A 16821-nucleotide genomic window follows, 5' to 3' on the forward strand; every position below is an offset into this window, starting at 1 on the left:
GGACCAAACACAACATGCCTCGATTTGTCTGAAAATAACCAATCATTGCAAATAATACTTCACCTTTGACAAAAAAATTGGATGAAAATAAAATTTACATCTTGCCTACCTTATATCTGTTTTCTTTGAGGAACATGACATTGAACCAGACAAAAGGATTACAATGATAATTTCTGTGAAAGAACACTTGAGCATGCTTGCAGATGAAATTTCATATTTTCCAAATCTACCTGACACCCCTTTTGCACTTTCCAGAAGCCCATTCACAGTCAAAGTTGAAGATGTTCCTGAGACAGCACAAGAGGAGTTCCTTAAACTTATTAACAGAGGTGCAGTGAGAACTGATTTCTCTACAATGCCAGTTACAAAATTCTGGATCAAGTGTTTGCAGTCATATCCTGTTCTGTCTGAGACAGTGTTGTGCCTTCTTCTTCAGTTTGCAACAATATATCTTTATGAAACAGGGTTTTCCAGCTTGTTAGTTGTCAAGTTTAAATACAGAAGTAGATTTGTTGTGGAATATGGTCTTCCTTGTGCTCTTGCAAAGACTGCCCCAAGAATTTCTGATCTGGTGAGAAAGAAGCTATCTCAACCTTGACACTGATGTTGGCTTTTTAGCACAGTTGCAAAATGTAACAATGTAGTTTCTGTTGTTATATTAGGTCGGTTATCCATGCTACACCATGCTTCAAGACAAAATACCATTTACTTTTAATTAGAAATATTTCACAATATATAATTACATATTGTTCTGTGATTAATCACTAGGCTTTAATTATGTTCAATGTGTAACAGTGAAAATATATCCTGCAAATCAGATATTTACATTAAAATTCATAACAGTAGCAAAAACAATTATGAAATAGCAACAAAAATAATTTTATGGTTGGGGTCATTAACATGACGAACAGTATTAAAGGGTCGCGGCATTAGGAAGATTGAGAATCACTGAGCTAGATGATTCAACCTGTCCACCCTTAGGTTAGTAGTTTAGTGCTTTAACTACCATGCCACCAGGGCCCTCAGTGCATCCATACAATGGAATATTATTTAGATACAAAGAGAAATGAAGTTCTGATGAATGCAATAATAAAAATAAGTCCTGAAAACATGCTTAATACCGTACATACTCGTGTATAAGCCAAGTTTTTCAGCACAAAAAATGCTGAAAAACTGAGGTTCGGCTTATACACGGGTCAGTGGTACTCCAGCGAGGTGTAACATCTCACGAGTGATTGCCGTTCCTCCGCTGTTCATTCAAAGCCCCACTGACACTGCAGGGCTTTTAATGTTTGCTTACTCACATGTTACAAATCAGAGCCGTCCTATGACGTGGACGGCTCCAATTCGCAGAAGCACCCGTAGTGATTCACTTACACCGGCAGCTGAACTGGTAAGGATGTGTCTGTGGCTGCGCTCCGTCTCCCCCTCTGGTCTCTGTGTTAATTCACATCCTGCATCCCCGGCCCACACAGACCCCTAACACGTGGGGGGAGGGAGGGGGCATTACCATGAAAATTCTTTTCAAACTCTTGTTTTTTTATCCTATTAGAAGTGGATACTCTTGAACCAAAACAAAAACACCAGTCATAACAGGCTAGTTTCAAAATGAAGGTTGTGTCAAGAGCAGAAGAGAACAACAGTATTGCAAGTAGGGAATTCTGTGTTGATGAAAAGTGAGTGAGGGAGTGGCGGTAAATGCAGGCTGACTTGGAACAGATTCCAAAAGCTAAACAAGCTGGTCGTGGTTTAACGTCTTTTTATGGGGCTCTAGAAATTGAATTGAATAAATGGGTTATGGAGTGTCCTCAAAATGGTTACTGCATAACACGCATGGGAATCCGCATACATGCTCTACAAATGGCTAAAGATGACAAATATAAAGCATCAGGCATTGAAAAATATGCTGCGTCAGCAGGATGGTATACCGACTTCATGAAAAGGTTTGGCCTACTATGTTTGAGACAAAGAACAAAGATTTCCCAGAAATTGCCACAAGATCTTCAAGAAAAAATGATGCCATTCCAGTCATTTATTATAAAACAAAGAAGGATTTATAAGTATGACCTGGCAGTTATTGGGAATATGGATGAAAATGCCATGACTTTTGATCTTCCAAACAACAGAACGGTGGCAAGTTTAGGAGAAAAAACCATTTTCCTCAAAACCACAGGAAATGAAAAAAGTACTTTACTGTTGTTCTATCATGTTTGGCTAATGGAACTAAGCTGCATCCTGTCATTACTTTTAAAAGAAAGACCTTGCCTAAAAAGATTAATTTCCCACCAGGAATTACTGTGCGTGTACATGTTAAAGGCTGGATGGAAGAAGACAGAGCAAAAAATGGCTGGAAGAAATCTGGAACTGACGACCAGGAGCAGCCTTAAAGAAAAAGTCATTGTTACTTGTTTGGGATATGTTCAGAGCCCACTTATCGGATGACATAAAAAAAAAAACTGGCAAAATCTAGTAGAGTTACTTTAGTCGTATTCCATCCGTACTGCAGCCTCTGGATGTATCTTTGAATAAGCCTTTTAAAGACCGTGTGCGAAGGATGTGGCATGAATGGATATCATCTGGTCAAACCCAACTAACAAAAGGAGGAAATCTCATGAAGCCTGACATAGAGTTAATAGCAAAGTGGGTTCGAGATGCATGGGAAGACATTCCAGAAGACATGGTGCGACGTGCCTTCCAGAAATGTAGCATTAGTAATGCTATGGATGGCAGTGAAGACTGCACTTTGTATGAAAATGACAGCAGTGATGGTGATGATGGTGATCTCAGTGAGGACAGTGTCTATGATGACCTCACACCAGCTGAAGCTCTGCATTGGGATACGGATGATGATGAAGAATCCAGTTTTGAAGGATTTTAACTCTTTACATTTTAGCTTGGTTGCTGATTGAGCTCAAGGAATAGTACTCTTAAGGTATCATTGTTTTTTTTGTTGAACCTATTTTCTACTTACTGTGCTGGTTTACTAAAGTTAAATGACTTGTCCTTTTATTTGTTTTTTATTTAAAATAAATATTTAAATGAATTACCCCACTGATGTCTCAATTTTTAGTAATTTTATTTTCATTTGTTTTGACTATTGAAACTCACCAATAGCTTCTGCATTTTCCACCCTACGCTTATTCTCAAGTCAATCGGTTTTTCTGGTTTCCCAGGTAATAATTAGGTACCTCAGTTTATACGCGGGTCGGCTTATATCCAAGTATATACAGTAAGTCAGGCACAAAAGGTCAAATATTATTAAAGGATTTCCATTTATATGAAATAACTAGAATAAATATAGACTTAGAAATAAGAGTTTACTAGTGGTGGGGGAAATGAAGGGAAAAGTTATGGGAAGTTATACTGCTTAAGGGACAGAGATAGATAGTGGTACTAGTTGAAAAAATGATAAATGTAACTAATGTCACTGAATTATACATTAAAAAAGTTAAAATGGGTGAGAATGATAAGGGCAATGAATATACCACTGTGCTTTACATGATTGATGTATGTATGGATTGTGTTAATAGCTGTATGAGCCCCTAATAAAATGATTTTTAAAAATTGAAATGGCATTCCTGTTACATACATTTTACTACAAAAAATTGTAAAAAAATGTAGAATGCAGTAAAAATACAATAAAAATAAGTTATCTAACTCATCTTTGATGAAAATGCAGGAGAATGATTTCTTATAAGAAAAATCATCACACACATTTAAAATTGAAAACTCAAGCCCTCAAAAGGTAACCTCAAAAGGTTAGTACTGGTTTTTCTGAGTGACAGCATGCATCTAAGGCTAACAATCTACTCATACTGGCAGCAAGTGCGGAAGTCAATGAAGACTACCCGGCTGCAATTCGCGACCATCCGTCACCTTCGAGACTTCCACTGGTGCCGCACAGGAAGAGACGCTGAAGACTATGATGTCTTTCTGGAAATGAGTTGTTCAGAAGCTGGACCCCCTCGAACAAGCAAAGTGGATTTAGTTTCTGCATACACATTAAACTCAATGTTTTGGGTGTATTTGGCCACTCGGGGAATTGACATCCAGTAAAGCAGGAATTGGAGCGAATCCGAGAACACATGAACAGGGTGTCAAGGAGATCACCCACAAGAAGGCTGGCAAGCTGGACAAAGGCACCGCCGTGAGATTCATCAAGAAAGCCCTCTGGGAACCAAACCCAAAACTGCCTCAGAAGTTGCCAAAAAAGGACAAAAGTAAAACAACATTTTGGGTTTGATGTACACATATTCAAAAAATATATAGTTTGTTGTTTGTTTTAATGTTCTCCACAAATCTATTCCCTGTTGAATTCATCTTTGTGAAATGACACTTTGTGAAATCCTTTTGGTTTGCTCCAGACAGATGAAGTTTTTTGTCTTGCTTTTCCTCTGGGGAGAGCTGTGGCATTTTGAACACGGTCTCTATAATGTGCTTCAGCCTCTCTTGACCAGACACTGCCTTCCTTCTTGGGGCTCATCTTCGAGTACCATTTTATATAAACAACTCTGCAATTTAAGTGCAATGTTCTTGGTAAACATTTGGACTTTTTTCAGCGTGTCCCTCATGAAATATGTGGCCTGAAGACTGGTTCTATGACAGGTGGTCCTTGCATTATGCATGAGTTCCTCCTTAGTCTGCCATTAACTCCGTTGTGGACCTATATCAAGCACCATTTTGTATCTAGTGAACATTAGTCTGATGTCCATCTTGGAATACAGCACACCTTATTATGAGTAAAAATCACTTAGGAAACACTTCTCGATCCAATACATTATCTTCCTGAAGATAGTGCGTAACAATGATATTGACACATGTTGCATCTGTTCTTATGAATCACTGTATCACGAGCTTGTAATGAAATGGGCTGGGTGGGAGTTGGTGCCTAACAGGGGGTTGTGTACAAGATGTTTTTAGTGTGGGACTGTGTACAGTTGACCTGTTTGGGCTATATTCTATCAAAATAAAATTATTTAAATGTCAAAAAAAGGTTAGCCCTATTACTGATCAGCTATCTAGATTCCTGGTAACTGAGAACCCAGAAAACTGAGAGTTTACTGCAGCTAAGAATAATCCTTTTAAAAAAACCTCTTTTAAATAATCTATGAGTTGCTTATTTTACTAAGAATAAATATTAAATTATCACAATTATCTATTGTAGAAAATGCTAGGTGTATGTATTTTGATACACAAATTATTTTAAAATCTTATAAAATTATTCTAATTCAGGTAGATCCCAGCTATGATAAGATTCCATTTCCAAAACCTGGAAATCAGTTCTGATGAAGTAAGCCAAATACCTCATTACATTTTAGTTTTCACTATTATTGCCTTTTATTATCAGTACTATTACAAATGAAATCTTTATTTTTATCATTAGGCACTGAAACTTTACATATAAACTTAAACTGAAACAAAACATCTCACTGCTATCCATTCTCTGCTGACTCATATTGAGCCTAGAGGACAGGGCAAAAATGCCCCTGTGAGTTTTTGCAGCTGTAACTCTTTACAAGAGTAGAAAGCCCTACCTTTCTCCCCTGGATCAGTCCCAAGGGCTGACCATGCAGTTAGTAACCCAACTGAGTAACCACTACGCCACAAGATACTCTTATAAATTTACATTAAAATTTTGTTTTAATATATACACACATAAAACCATTTTCAAAGCACAGATGGTCCAAAGTACAGTTTGTTATAACTCAAATACATCCTAGGACTACTAGCATCACAAGTGTTATCACAATTAAGTATCCTTAATATCTAGAAATAAGAGCACCTGGAAATAGAAGTGATTACTAGAGGAAAATAACCAAATATGACACGAAAATTAGTTTCAAAGGACATAGAAGATGCTACTCAACTTTGTATCTCAAAGGGAAAAAGTACTGTGGAAACTGAGAAATTATGTTATTTTTAGTACACTGACTCCTAACGTCAATTAGCAAATAATATAACCAGACTAATTTAACTCTAAACAAAATTCATGTTAAGAATACCGTGAGGGTGTTGGAAAGGTGGGGTAGAAAAGGGGAACTGATTACAAGGATCTACATAAATAACTCCCTCCCAGAGGGATGGACAACAGAAAAGTGGGTGAAGGGAGACATCGGACAGTGTAAAACCTGAAAAAATAATAATAATTTATAAATATCAAGGGTTCATGGAAAGGGTGGGGAAGGGGGGGGGGATGAGAAGCTGATACCAAGGGCTCAAATAGAAAGCAAATGTTTTGAGAACGATGCAAACAACAAATGTACAAATGTGCTTGACACAATGTATGCATGTATGTATGGATTGTGATAAAAGCTGTATAAGCGCCAATAAAGCGATTTTTAAATTTAAAAATACTATCCATAACTAGCATTAAACATAAGAAAATATTTACTAACCTTTATTTCCTAACATCACAGCAAGATGTAAAGGAGTGTTTCCTAAAATTAAAAAAAATGAAAAATTAGTAAATGTATGAAAATTGACCAACAAGGTGGATTTAGACAACACCAAAAAGAAAATGGAGATACCAGAGGGTATCCCCCAAAAAAGCAATTTCCCCCACAAAACTGTACTTAAAAATTTTTTTTTACCAAATAACCTTATCACCTTAAAACTACTCTTCATTATACCTAATACATTTGTCAAATTTTCGATTTCCCTTCTTGAAAAACATTTTTCAAACTCATCTGTTTGGATTGCTGACAGCACCTCCCTTGCTTTTTTCTTTACCTCTTCTACTTCGTCAAATGGCTCTCTCCTTTTATGTGTCTTTTCATTTGTGGAAACAAAAAGAAGTTGCATGGAGTGCACTCAGGTGAGTGAGGTGCATGGGGCAAGAGAGGCATGCTGCCTTTAGCCACAAACTGGCCCACTGAAATGGCTGTGTGAGCAGATACAACGGCCTGGTGGCAAAACCAGCCCCGTCTGCCACAAATCAGGCCATTTTTGAGGCTCACTGTTACACTTGATGAACAGTCTGACCTAGTGGAACGAACTCCAAATGCACTACGAGTTGACATTTTCACAGTTTCATCCGTCTATTATGATTTTTTAAAAAACAAGGTTTGTCACCAATCAACATTTCACCTTTTTGAAACGAGAAAATCACTGACCATTTGAGTTTTCCTCATATTGCTGTCCTTGTAAGCTGTGTTAAAAACATCACTACAGTTTCTGCGACATTTTCCCCCAAGCAGGAAACAAAATTTCAAAGCCATATGCTGTTCTCTTAAATAAACCATTATGAAATACGATGATTAAGTGAAACTGCTTTTAAGAAGAATTTCACTGTGACCAGAGAGAACCTTCCCAGGCGATGCCTCTGGGTGCACTAACTCATAGTATACTATGGGTTTTTACCCTCCTCATACATCTAAAACAGTGGTTTTCAACCTTCCTAATTCCGCAACCCTTTAATACAGTTCCTCATGTTGTGGTGACCCCCCCCCCCAGCATAAAATCATTTTCATTGCTACTTCATCACTGTCACTTTGCTACTGTTATGAACCAAGCGAACCCTGTGAAAGGGTTGTTCAACCCCCAAAGAGAACCACTGATCTAAAAGAAAAGCAAAGATGTTACTTAGAAAAGAAAAAAATAGCTAAAGCTAACTAAGGAACAGGAAGACGAGGAAAGCTTTAAAAGTGAAACCACAGGAAAATGAACACAGAATGTTTATACCAAAAGAACAATTGCAGCAGATGCGGAAAAGGAAAAATAAGCAAACGTTTTTAGATGACTAGAGTTCAGATCTCCCTGTTGCCCTGCTTTTGGGCTCGGCATAAAGACGGGTCTACCCAATTAGAAGTACAACTTGAAAAGTCCATACTTTTAAAGCCAATGACAGTTTCCATAGCCATCAAAATGGGCAAACTGATTTCCCTAGCCCCTATTCAAAAGCATGGCAAAGCTCTGTTGAGCATGGGCCACTGCGGTCATGGGGACCCACGTTCCTGAGTTTCCAATACTGGGAATCCTTAGGTATTAAACCATGTCAGAGCTGCCTCTCCTATTTCCTAGCTTGTCACTGGGCATGAAAGGATGCTAGGAAGCTTTCAGTGGGCTTTTCTGGCATCCTAATTAACTTTTCCTTCCCAGTTTACAAGATTTGGACCTTGAAGCAGAACCAGATGTTAGCAACAGTAAAGCGAGCTTTACTGTGAAATTATAGCCCATGCAGCTGCACTAAAACAGAACTGCAACTCACAGAATATGAAAGTATTTATAGAGAGAAAATTTGGAATTAAGCTGAGTCTTATAGTGGATGTATATAAGAAAGATTGAGATTTTTACTTACATTCTTCTGAGGGATTAAGGTTGTAATCTATCTAATGGAAGATATGTTTAATTCACCACTGTAAGTTTGAGGTTACAGGGGCTTATTATGTGGAGAGCAAATGTTTTGAGATGATGAGGGTAACGAATGTACAAATGTGCTTTATACAATTTATGTATGTATGGATTGTGATAAGAGTTGTATGAGCCCCTAATAAAATGATTTTTTTTTTAAGTTTGAGGTTAATGGAGAAACTTGTAAAGTCATTTTTAAAATAAAGCTAGACTTTCTATTTAAAAAAGGAACACCCAGGAGGGTAATGGTAAAGGTGGAGGAGAAATGGGGAACCAACCACAATGATCCACATATAACCCCCTCTCTGGGGGACAGACAACAGGAAAGTGGGTGAAAGGAGTCATCAATCAGTGTAAGACATTAAAAAATATAACATTTTATAAGTGATCAAGGGTTCGTGAGGAAGGGTGGGGGATGGAGGGGAAAATGATGAGCTGATTACCAAGGATTCAAAAAAAAGTGTTTTGAAAATAATGATGGCAACAAATGTACAAATATCCCTGACACAATGGATGTATATATGGATTGTGATAGGAACTGTAAGCGCTCCCAATAAAATATTTTTTAAAAGAACACAAAAAAACTCTAAAGGCAAAATATTGAATGATACAGAAAATATCAAAAACAGAAGAATACACAGTCACTTTACCAAAAAGAACTAGTTGACATGTCACTATTTTAGGAGGTACTACATAAGCAAGAACCAACGGCAATGAAAAAAGTCCAATCTACAATGTGAAAGCATTAGCCAAAAATAAGGTTACAGGAGGTGATGGAATGACCATTGAAATTTTTCAACATAGACGGAACCCAATCCAAACTGGTGGAAACCACCTCCTGCCCTCCCAGATGAATGCACTACAGAGGACAGCACTGAAGCTACAGCTCAGGGAGAGGGGCGCATCTGATCAGCGCACAAAGGAGCAAACGAAGAGGGAAGGAGAGAGAGAGTGGAACACATCCTGGCCCACCAAACCCAAGGACAGTATTCCTGCTCAGAGCAGCCAACACACAAAGACGGCCACTGGGCCCACCCCATCACGAGACAAGACATCCCTCATTGATCCACAGCACTACAAAGGACAACAATGGAGGCATAGTGTGGGAACTGTGCCCAATCTGACCCCACTATACAGGGGCAAAAGGTTAAGAGTGTGCAATAGAACAGGAAGGGGAACAAAGCAATGAAGTCCCTTGGAAATACCAAAAATAGACTTTGGGGCCAGGACATGGCACCCCATCAGGCTCAACCAGAAACACGCCTAAAGATCAATAAACAATCTGAAACTACTTATAGGCTTTTCTTTTTTTGTCATTGGTTTTTGTGGTGGTTTGGTTTGTGAGTTTCCTTTAAGTTTGCTCTGCCTTAATTTTGTGAATATTATTGTCTCTACATGTCTACCTAGATAAGATAGGCAAGATAAACAACACTCAGCTTCTCAACACAAAAAAAAGAAACTGATGGTTCCAGTAGGACATGGGAGAGGGAAGGTCGGGAGAGAAGTTGGGGGTTGTATTGGACAGGGGTCTCTAGAGAGACAAACCAGATTGCTAGTAATTATATATAAATATATTTATAAAGATAGTTATATAATTCAAGAACTAAACCATTAAATAATATGCAGATAGATAATATAAGAAATTAACAGTTAAATTATAAAGCAGTGAAACACTAGCAGTCCTTCAAGTTTTGAGAGCTGTCAGATGCCAGTACCCTTCTGTAGAGAGAGCTGGGCTATATATACCCAGGCAGCAAACAGCAAGGCAGGTCCCCAACTGTCATCAACTGTCAGTCCCCAGCTCCAGAGATGAACATTCCAATCGTGTGGGCTTAAAGGGACCTCAACTTACAGCGACACAGTTCACAGGCTAGGCATCCCACAGATAGTGTACCCCTTTAAACTGAGGCACAGAACAAGCAAGGTGAGGCTCACCGAGCCATTTATCCCTCTGCCCTTCAGTTAATCCTACTTGTGTTTATCGGCCAGGCTGGCACAATAAACTATAGCAGGGGTTAACAAATCCAGGGACAAGGGAACAAGTGATCTAAAATCAATGGCAAGGAGGGTGTAGGATGCCTGGTAGGGCTTGATCAAGGGTAATGCAACCAAGAGGAATTACTGAAACCCAAATAAAGGCCGAACATGATAGTAGGACAAGAGGAAAGTAAAAGAAAGTAGAGGAAAGAACTAGGAGGCAAATGGCATTTATAGAGGTCTAAATACAGGCATATATATATATATGTATGTACATTTATATATAAAAATACAGAAATAGTTTTATAACATATATATTTATATGTTAAAGTATCAAAGTAACAGATGGACATTGGGCCTCTACTCAAGTACTCCTTCAACCCAAGAACACTTTGTTCTAATAACCTGGCATTCCATGATGCTCACCTTCAAGGCAAAATGGGTGCATAAGCAAATCTGGTGAAGAAAGCTGGTGGTGGCCGGCTATCAAAAGATGTAGGGTCTGGGGTCTTAAAAGCTTGAAGACAAACAAGTGGCCATCTAGCTGAGAAGTAACAAAGTCCATATGGAAGAAGCACACCAACCTGTGTGATCCTGAGTTGTCAATGGGATCAGTTAGCAGGCATCTAGGACCCACAACAAAAAAATCTTATCAATGTGAATGAATGGGGTTGCAGAGAGGAGATCCAAAGCCCATCTGTAGACAAGTGGACATCCCCTTACAGAAGTGTCGCAAGGAAGAAACGAGCCAGTCAGGGTGCAGCAATGAAACATACAACTTTCCTCTAGTTCTTTAATGTTCCCTCTCCCACTATCATGATCCCCCAATTCTACCTTGCAAATCCGGGCAGAGCATGTACACGAATGGGTACAGATAAGAGCTGGAAACACGGGAAACCCAGGACAGATAAACCCCTCAAGACCAATAACGAGAGTAGAGATACCAGGACAGTAATGGGAGAAAAGGGGAGAACCAATCACAATGATCGATATAAGACACCCTGAGGTGAAGGGAGACAGCATACAAGATATAAACATTTATAATTTATCAAGGGTTCATGAGGGAGGAAAAAATGAGTTGCTACCAAGGACTCATATAGAAAGAAAAATGTTTTTTAAATGATGATGGCAACAAATGCACAAATGTGCTTGACACAATATATTATGATAAGAGCTGTATGAGCCTCCAATAAAATGATTTAGAAAAATGAAAGAAATGTTTTAACGCACTAATGAAGCAATAGCAGCATTAACTGGTCTATACCAGGAAACTTGGAAAGCAGCTACTGGTCAACTGACTGGAAGAGATTCATTTCTGTGCCCATTCCAAAAAAGGATGACCCGGCAGAATGTTCAAACTATAGAACACTAACATTGATATCACATGCAAGTAAAAGTTTGCTGAAGATCATCCAACACTGGTTGCAGCAAGAGGTTCAGGTCAGATTCAGAGGATGACATAGAACCAAGGATATCATTGCTGTCAGATGGACTCTGGCTGAAAGCAGAGAATACCAGGAAGATGTTTACTTGTGTTTTATTGACTGTGCAAAGGCATTCAACGGTGTGGCCCTTAACGAACTATGACAGCCTGGGAAACAATGGGAATTCCAGAATACTTCATTGTGCTCATGTGGAACTTGTACATGGATCAAGAAGCCGTTTTACAAACACAAGGGAACAATGTATGGTTTCAAACCAAGAAAGGTGTGTGGTAGGGCTGTTTTCTCTCACCATACTTATTTAAACTATATGCTAAGCAAATCATCAGAGAAGCTGAATTATGTGAAGAAGAATGTGGCATCACGATTGGAGGAAAACATGAACAACCTGTGATACGCAGATGGCACAACATTGCTTGCTGATAAGCAAGAAGACTTAAAACACATGCTGATGAAGATCAAGGATTGAGACCTTCAGAGTGAATTTACAACCCAATGTAAAGACCAAAATGCTCACAACTGAACCAACAGGTAACATCATAAGTAGGGCAAAGATTGAAATTGCCAAGGATCTTGTCTTACTTGGATCCGCAATCAATGTTTATGGAAGCAGCAGTCAAGTGATCAAACAAGGCATTACACTGGGTAAATACTCTTTAGAGTATTGAAAAGCAAGGATGTTACTTTGAGGACTAAGGTGAGGCTGACCCAAGCTATGCCATTTTCAATTGCATATTTCAATTGCATTTTCAATTGCAATTTCAATTTCATGTGTGTATGAAAGTTGGACAATGAATAAGGAAAACCAAAGAGGAATAGATGTGTTTGGATTATGGTGCAGGTGAAAAAAATTCAAAGTATTATTGACTGTCAAAAGAACAAATAATTGTGCCTTGAAAGAATTACGGCCAGGGTGCTCCTTAGAGGCAAGGATGTCGAGGCTTTGTCTTATAAATTTTGGTTATGTTTTCAAGAGAGGCCAGTCCCTGGAGAACATCGTACTTGGACATGTTGTCAGGAGAGACCAGTCCCTGGAGGACATCATGCTTACTAAGGTATAGGAACAGCAAACAGAGGAAGACCTTGGAGACAATATATTGTGGCTGCAACAATGGGTTCAAGCATAGGAGTTGTGGGCTATATGCTCCACAATGCTTTACCACTTTCTATTCTAATCCGTAACAATTTTACCATTTTTCCTTGTCAGAATCTAACAGGATTCTAACTTCAGGACAGATTGAATTATATTCATTTCTACCCCTAAAGTTTGGTTAAAAAGTACCGTATATATTCGTGTATAAGCCGAGTTTTTCAGCACAAAAAAATGTGCTGAAAAACTGGGATTCGGCTTATACATGGGTCAGTGGTACTCCAACAAGGTGTAACATCTCATGGGTGACTGCCATTCTTCCACTGTTCATTCAAAGCCCCGCTGACACTGCAGGGCTTTGAATGCTTGTTTACTCACATCTAACCAATCAGAGCCTTCCTATGACATGGACGGCTCCAATTCGCAGAAGCACCCATAGTGATCCACTTACCCGGCAGCTGAACTGGTAAGGATGTGTTTGTGGCTGGGCTTCGTCTCTCCCCTCTGGTCTCTGTGTTAATTCACATCCTGCATTTCCCACCCTAGGCTTATACTCGAGTCAATCAGTTTCTCTGGTTTCCCAGGTAATAATTAGGTACCTCGGCTTATACTCGGGTAGGCTTATATTTGAGTATAACTGGTAGTTAAAAGCTTCATTGCCAACTGAAATGACATTAGTTATTATTTGGAGGTTCAAACCCACTAAGCTCTCAGTGACAGAGGATATATTGGGGTAGTGAATTCCAATACCAACAACTTACAATTAACACCTCAAAGCTTAACCAGCTGTACAAATATGGCTCATTTTAACACCATTAGCTCTCTTATGAGTCTTACACTATCCTTCTATTTACACAATCTCTGCTCTAAGATTTGTTGTGTGACATGCCAGTTAGTCAGGTTTGACTCATAGTGATCCCGTGCACAACAGAGGCGCGAAACAGTGCCTGATCCTGCGTTGTTCTCACAATTTGAGCCCCTGTGCTGCAGGCTGCTGTGAGAATCTGCCTCGAGGGTCTTCCTCATTTCATGGACCCTCTATTTTACCAAGCACAATGTTCTTTTCCACTAACAATCTCCGCTGATAACACATCCAAAGTACAGTAGAACCCCAGTACTCGAAGGCATCAATACTCGACAATAAGATTTTGATGTGAAATGTCAAGAAAAGTTTGCATCAGAGCTCGAACAAAACATTGGAATCTGACCCGCCCGACACGTAATTTTTGTAAGCAAAACCAGTTTGTGTTTAGGTCACTCAGCATTAGCTGGTATTGTTAGTTCATGTTGTTTAACCTTTTGTGGCTGTGTTCCAAGGGGTTTTGCTATAATTTTCTTAGTTTTTTTGGCTTTGTACTGTTTTCAGATTAAAAACATAGGTCCTAAGAAGGAGTTTTTTGAAAAGAATCATCATAGGAACTCGTTAACCATGTTATTGATATGGTTGATGATAATTTAGTAAACCCTTTTAGAAAACAGTTAAGGAAACGCCAACAGCATTAGACAGGTTTTCTTTAAAAGAAAGCTAGCCAAGTCCTAGTGAAAAAAGACAAAGGGGAAAACTGAAAAGGTGCTACCACTTGATTTTTATGGAATGAGATTCCCCCTCCAAACAATGACTTTCCATCCCTCCTCTCCGCATCTGTGTCCACAGATCCAGATCTTCATCAATCTCAAGGTATGGGCCATACTAGAGTTGTGAAAAAATTTTAAATGTTTCATATTTAAGTTATATTATTTAACTCTGAACTTATTTACTTTGACATTTCTGGGTAATGTTTTGTATAAGGCAAGGTTAATATTAAATGAAGGGGAAAGTGCAGAGTGGAGACCCAAGGCCCAAGTGTCGGCCAATGAAGATCCCCTCATACAGGGGTTTAGGAGAGTAGATGGGTTAATTAGGGTGCGAGGTAGTACCGATGAAGAACACAGCTTTCCCCCAGATCCTGGATGCTTCCTCTCCCCAACTACCATGATCCGAATTCTACCTTGCAGGGCTGGATAGGGCAGAGGCTGTACACTGGTACATATGAGGGCTGGAGGCACAGGGAATCCAGGGTGGATGATACCTTCAGGACCAAGGGTGTGAGGGGTGATGCTGGGAGAGTGGAGGGTGAGTGGGTTGGAAAGGGGGAACTGATTACAAGGATCCACATGTGACCTCTTCCCTGGGAGAGGGACAGCAGAGAAGGGGGGGAAGGGAGACTCCGGATAGGGCAAGATATGACAAAATAACGATGTATAAATTACCAAGGGCACATGAGGGAGGGGGGAGAGGGGAGGGAGGGAAAAAAAAAAGAGGACCTGATGCAAAGGGCTTAAGTGAAGAGCAAATGCCTTGAGAATGATTGGGGCAGGGAATGTATGGATGTGCTTTTTACAATTGATGTATGTATCTGTATGGATTGTGATAATAAAATGTAAAAAAAGAAAAGAGGAGGAAAAAAATGATTAGGGCAAAGAATGTACAGATGTGCTTTATACAACTGATGTATGTATATGTATGAACTGTGGTAAGAGTTGTATGAGCCCCTAATAAATTGTTTTAAAAAAAAGAAATATTATTATATATCTAAAGAAGAAAAACTTAACAAGCAGCTAACCTCTATCTACATTTTCACACAATATAGAAGATTATTGATTTTGTTATTATTCTAGGCTGGGAGATTTGTTCATTTGCTTGTTTATTTGTTTCTTGCAAATCTTACCAGGGGTCAATATCCCAACTCTGTCAGTGTCATTGATGGAAAACTGAAAGGATGCAATAGCTGGAATATTTTATTCCCATTGTTAGATTGAAAGCTGATAAGGAGTAATTATATTCATAATGTTCATCTATTATCTATAAAAATATTGTTCTATAAATAAATATGTTCCATTCAAAAAAAAAGGCAAGGTTAGGATGAAAACTTGGTGGTCAAGACAGATTAATCTGTTTCCAGTTATTTCTTATGGGAAAAACTGATTCAGAACTGCTTGCATCTCGACACTCCTTTGAGAAGATTAGCATCGAGGTCTGGAGTCCGACTGCATCCTCGTTTCTAAGCAATACTTTTGCTGCACATCTTCGGACAGACTTATGTGTTCTTCTGGGGGTACACAGTAATTTTAATATTGAGCACTCTATTTCAAGGAAATCAATTCTCCAGTCTTCCTTATTCATTGTCCATCTTTCAGTGCAAATGAGGTGACTGAAAAGAGCATGGCTGAGATAAGGTTCACTTTAATCCTCAAAGGGATATCCTTGCTCTTCAGCACTTTAAAGAAGTCTTGTGCAGCTGAGTTGCCATATGCATCATTGAATTTCTTATCTGCTGCTTCCATGAGCATACATTATAAATCCAAGCAAATGACATTCTTGAAACTCCCGTCTTTCCTCCATTTACACTGTCTATTGATCCAGCTCTGAGCAATCTTTGTTTTCTTCACACTGGATTGCAATCCATACTAAAGGTCTCTGATTTTCATCAGCAAATGCTCCAAGTTCTCCTGGCTTTGAGCAAGCAAGGTTGTGTCGTCTGCATATTGCAGGTTGATAATTAGCCTTCCTCCAATCCTGATTACACATTCATCTTCATAAAGTCAACTTCTCTATTTACTCATCATCGAATGAAAACTAAGCTCCCTGTAAGGCAGGACAGAAGTCATCACTAGAGTCTGAGATGCAGTAAACCTTTACAGAAGGAACTGCCTTATCATCTTTCTCCCACGGAGCAGCAAATGGTTTTCAACCATCAAAGTTTCAGTTTGCATGCCAATGCTGAATCCACTGTGCCAACTGTTTTAAAATCAGGGAGTCCACCAACTTCGGCCTTTTTTCAACACTGCTGTAGCTATTCAAGGTCTTTAGGTGGTGCAGTGGCAATGCATTAGGTTGCGATCCACGTGGTTGGCAGTTCAAAACCATCAGCAGCTACTTGGGAGAAAGAATGGGCTTTCTGCTCTAGTAAAGAGTTATCGCCT

At 39.1% G+C, this 16821-nt stretch overlaps 1 protein-coding gene across 7 annotated transcripts in view; it reads right to left on the reverse strand.

Moving 5' to 3' along the window:
- Positions 1-16821, reverse strand: part of ANKRD13C (ankyrin repeat domain 13C) — a 91498-nt gene that overhangs the window by 57704 nt on the left and 16973 nt on the right. For 6 of the 7 annotated variants that reach the window (XR_012785998.1, XR_012786014.1, XM_075557293.1 and 3 more), the window contains exon 2: positions 6396-6437. The exons of the other annotated variant lie outside the window; for it this stretch is intronic. Coding sequence is in view for 4 of the 6 variants with exons in the window: in XM_075557293.1 (XP_075413408.1) it covers positions 6396-6437 (42 nt within the window). In the remaining 2 variants the exon portion in view is untranslated. The remainder of the gene's footprint in view (positions 1-6395; positions 6438-16821) is intronic. 7 annotated transcript variants of the gene reach the window in all.

Source organism: Tenrec ecaudatus, chromosome 1 (genome assembly GCF_050624435.1).
Source record: "Tenrec ecaudatus isolate mTenEca1 chromosome 1, mTenEca1.hap1, whole genome shotgun sequence".
Lineage (NCBI taxonomy): Eukaryota > Metazoa > Chordata > Mammalia > Afrosoricida > Tenrecidae > Tenrec > Tenrec ecaudatus.